This window comes from Miniopterus natalensis, chromosome 22, assembly GCF_054644295.1.
Source record: "Miniopterus natalensis isolate mMinNat1 chromosome 22, mMinNat1.hap1, whole genome shotgun sequence".
Taxonomy (NCBI): Eukaryota; Metazoa; Chordata; class Mammalia; order Chiroptera; family Miniopteridae; genus Miniopterus; species Miniopterus natalensis.
In genome coordinates, this window is record NC_142102.1 from 14024178 (window position 1) to 14028231 (window position 4054).

The 4054-nt window shown below is 59.4% G+C and overlaps 1 protein-coding gene across 1 annotated transcript; it reads left to right on the top strand.

Annotated features, from left to right (window-relative positions):
- Positions 1 to 411: 411 nt before the first annotated feature.
- Positions 412 to 3016, top strand: LOC148090731 (myogenin). The gene is made up of 3 exons (XM_087829240.1): positions 412 to 1001; positions 1587 to 1668; positions 2225 to 3016. The coding sequence occupies exons 1-3, from the start codon at positions 456 to 458 to the stop codon at positions 2344 to 2346; spliced, it is 750 nt and encodes a 249-aa protein (XP_087685366.1). The 5' UTR covers positions 412 to 455; the 3' UTR covers positions 2347 to 3016.
- The last annotated feature ends 1038 nt before the right edge of the window (positions 3017 to 4054 follow it).

The window sequence follows — 4054 nt, forward strand, 5'->3', positions numbered from 1 at the left end:
CCTCCGGGAGGGAGTCTCATCTGGCTGACGAGTGGCTTAGAGTGCTGTCAGGAAGCGGAGGGGTGAATTAAATGACGTGAGACCCCCTTCCAGCCGAAACCCACCCACAACTTCACTTCTTTAGGACTAGCAAAGAGAGAGCAGGCAGGCCCCCCGCCAGGAGTAATTGAAAGGAGCAGATGAGAATGTGTGTCCCCCCACCTCCCCTGCCTGCCCCATGGGGGCTGCGGAGAAATGAAAACTAATCGAATTACACCCGTGGCCTCCCTCCCGGGGCACAGGAGCTGATGGCCAGGGCAGGCAGGCTGGGTGGGTGGGTGGAGGCCAGGCAGAGGGGGGTTCACGTCTAATCCGCTGTGAACGTCTTGATGTGCAGCAACAGCTTAGAGGGGGCTCAGGTTTCCGTGGCGTTGGCTATATTTATCTCTGGTTCCATGCCAGCGGGGAGGGTTTAAATGGCACCCAGCAGTTGGCGTGAGGGGCTGCAGGAGCTTGGGGGCTGGTGGCAGGAACAAGCCTCTTCCGACCCCATGGAGCTGTATGAGACGCCCCCCTACTTCTACCAGGAGCCCCACTTCTACGACGGGGAGAACTACCTGCCCGTCCATCTCCAAGGCTTTGAGCCGCCAGGCTACGAGCGGACTGAGCTCAGCCTGAGCCCCGAGGCCCGGGGGCCCCTCGAAGACAAGGGGCTGGGGACCCCCGAGCATTGCCCGGGCCAGTGCCTGCCCTGGGCGTGTAAGGTGTGCAAGAGAAAGTCGGTGTCCGTGGACCGGCGGCGGGCGGCCACCCTGAGAGAGAAGCGCAGGCTGAAGAAAGTGAACGAGGCCTTCGAGGCCCTGAAGAGGAGCACCCTGCTGAACCCCAACCAGCGGCTGCCCAAGGTGGAGATTCTGCGCAGTGCCATTCAGTACATTGAGCGCCTGCAGGCCCTGCTCAGCTCCCTCAACCAGGAGGAGCGGGGTTTGCGCTACCGCGGCGGGGGCGGTCCCCAAGCAGGGGTAAGTGGTTGCCCCAACCTGCCCCGGGGAAGGAGGCACAGCCTCAGCCCCCCACATGGGGCTCATCTGACAGTCCTCTGTCAGAGCTGGGCTGTCCAGCTGACCCCCATGTCTCAGTGTCCTTTCCAGACAGGACAATGACTTTGGGAGGACAAGCAGAGATGGAGGGGTGGGCAGAGGACAGAAGGAGGGGTCAAGGAGCAAGTCTAGAGCTAGCTGGCTGCAGTGCCTGGGGATGGGGCCCAAGAGCAGGGCCAAGCACAGGGGTGAGGACAGCTCTGCCCCCTACCTGGAACCCCAGCACGTGCACAGAGAGGCCCTGGTTGGACCGGACACCCTGATCCCAGGGTCAGGAAAACCAGACACTCCTTTAAGCTGTTGAAAGCCAGGAAAGGCCTGGAAACCAGGGATCTAAGGCCAGGTGGAGGCAGGGAAGGGGCTAATTGGCTAATTGTGAAGTTCCCTGATGGAGGTGACCTGGGCTAGGGGGCTGTAGCCTTGGCACAGGAGCTTCTGCCAATGGGACTGGACAGAGGACACCACCTGGAATGGCTGTGCCTGACCTTGGGCCTCGGCATCTTGCAGGTACCCAGTGAATGCAGCTCCCACAGCGCCTCCTGCAGTCCAGAGTGGGGCAGCGCCCTGGAGTTCGGCCCCAACCCAGCGGGTGAGTGAGATGGGACCCTGATCAGCTTGGCTCAAATCCCTCAGCCTGTGTCCAGCCCAGGTGGCCCCTCTTACCTTATTCCCTGCCCCTGGCTTCTTCCCTTGGCCTCTGAAGGGACCTACTGAACCCAGGGTCCCAGTGGGGGACTGGGAGCCCTGTGCCTCCCTGAAGCCTTGACCTGTTAAAAAGGCCCCAGCCTCCTGCAACTCCCAGCTGGTACTTGGTGCCTGTTGCCTGACCTTCTCCAAGGGGAGGAGACTGTCCCTGTCCCAGGGGTCCCTGGGGGTCACTGAGTCAGTGCTGCTTAACTGACCAGCAAGGGCAGGTCCATCTCCCAGGACACGCCATCACAGCTCCACCTACCTCCACCCCCACCGCAGTCGGAAGAGCTGCTTCCAACCCCAGCCCCACGAGCAAGTTCACAGAGGAGGCACACACATCATGCACGTGCTGTGGGGATGAGCAGTAGAACTCCTAACCTTTGCTCACCCAACTGGCCTGGGTCTTGAGACACCCGGTATAGCCCAGGTAACACCCTCCCACCTCCTCCCCACAGACCATCTGCTCACAGCTGACCCTACGGACACCCACAACCTGCACTCGCTCACCTCCATCGTGGACAGCATCACCATGGAGGACGTCTCTGTGGCCTTCCCAGATGAAACCATGCCCAACTGAGGCTGTCTGCCGGGCCGGCGTCCAGGGGGCCCACAGGCTGTCCACAGATGCCGCCACTTCTGCAGAGGGCCCGCCTAAGCCAGGCTGTCCTGATTCCAGAAAGCCAGCCTGTCCCCCTCCTCACCCGTAGGTTAATCCACCACCCAGAGAGGGAATGGGTGCTCTCATTTAGCTGACTGCTCAGAGCACGGGCCATCCCCGTTCCAGGGAGATAAAGCAGGGGACCAGAGCACCCCGCGTGTGCCCCGGCTCAGGGGCAAACTCAGGAGCCTCCCTTTGATTATAGCGCAGCCTTCAACTCCACCCTGAACTTCCTGTCCGTGCCTCCTCCTGATGCCAGTGGCCGGGCTGGGCCCGCCCTAAATTGGGAGAGAAGAAAGGGACAGTCCTCTGTTCCCAAGTCCCTGGGGGGCCAAGATTCTGCAGCGAATACTGGGAACCTTCCAGTGGGTTTATGTTTTGTTTGTTTTGTGTGTTGTTTGTGAAGCTGCCATCTGACCAAGTGTCCTGAGCAAAGTTGCCAGGGACAGGCAGGGGTGGGGGGCAGGGGCTCTTGGGGTGATTTCCTTTGATAACTAAAGCATCGTGTGGTTTTGCTATTGTTTTGTAATTTTTTGCTAACTTATTTGGATTTCCTTTTTTAAAAAATGAATAAAGACTGGGTGCTAGATGTCCGTGATGATGCAGACAGAGGGGTGCTTGCTGCTCCTCCCCCTCCCCCTCAGTCCATACACCCCCAGGGATGGGCTTCCAAGGCCCTGCTGCTGGTGGTCACCAGGCCCTGAGACCCCTGCTCTTTCTGCTACTTTAGAGGAAGCCAGGTCTGGTCCACAGGCCAGGTGCAAGGCACCCTGCTGAGGGTCCATCACCCTCTGATTCATGACACTGGGCACTCACTTGACATCCCACCAGGTCCTCGGATTAACTGAGCACATGCCTGGCATTTAGCCCACAGCCTGTGGGCAGGGGCGCAGCTGGAATGCGTGGGCTTCCCTCCCTAATCCCTACCTCTCCTCTGGTGTAACTGTCCCAGGAGCACGTAGGGAAGTGGGAAATGACCAAATCAGGCTGACCGGAGTCAGACACTGTCTGTCCACCACAGCCCTCCATTCGCCAGGCAGAAGGGGATTGTGCCCCAGTCTGCAGCTCAGAGGATGAAGGAGATGCAGCTGGGGGACAGGGGTGGGGGCTCACCAAGAGCAACGAAAGGAGATGCAGAGGCTGCTGCTTTCCGAGGATTCTAGACATCACCTGAGGGTCAGCTGGGGAGGCATCAGGAGCTAGAATTTCAGTGGACCACGAGCACACACTAAAAACTTTATTAATTCCAACTGTTTCAGGTTAAGTGTCTGATTTATTGCAAATTTCAGAATCATTACATGCAGCCCCCAGGGTTTCCCCAGAAACTCTGCATAAAACAAGGAGGCCCCACTCTGGGGCTCAGGCCCGGTGGGGAGAGTGTCAGGGCTGGGCCTGCTGGGAATCACAGGTGGGCCGACCTGCCCTGCCCTGCCCTGCATGTGGGGTTTTTGGGCCTGCTGGGAATCACAGGTGGGCCAACCTGCCTTGCCCTGCATGTGGGGTTTTCTTCTGCATTTGCATCACAGTGTTTCCAGCCTGACCTTCTGGGAAGGGCTGAAGGGAACACCTGGGCCATTTCCAAGACTCGGCCTCCCTGACTCACTGGCCTTTGGGGTAAGGAGAGTCT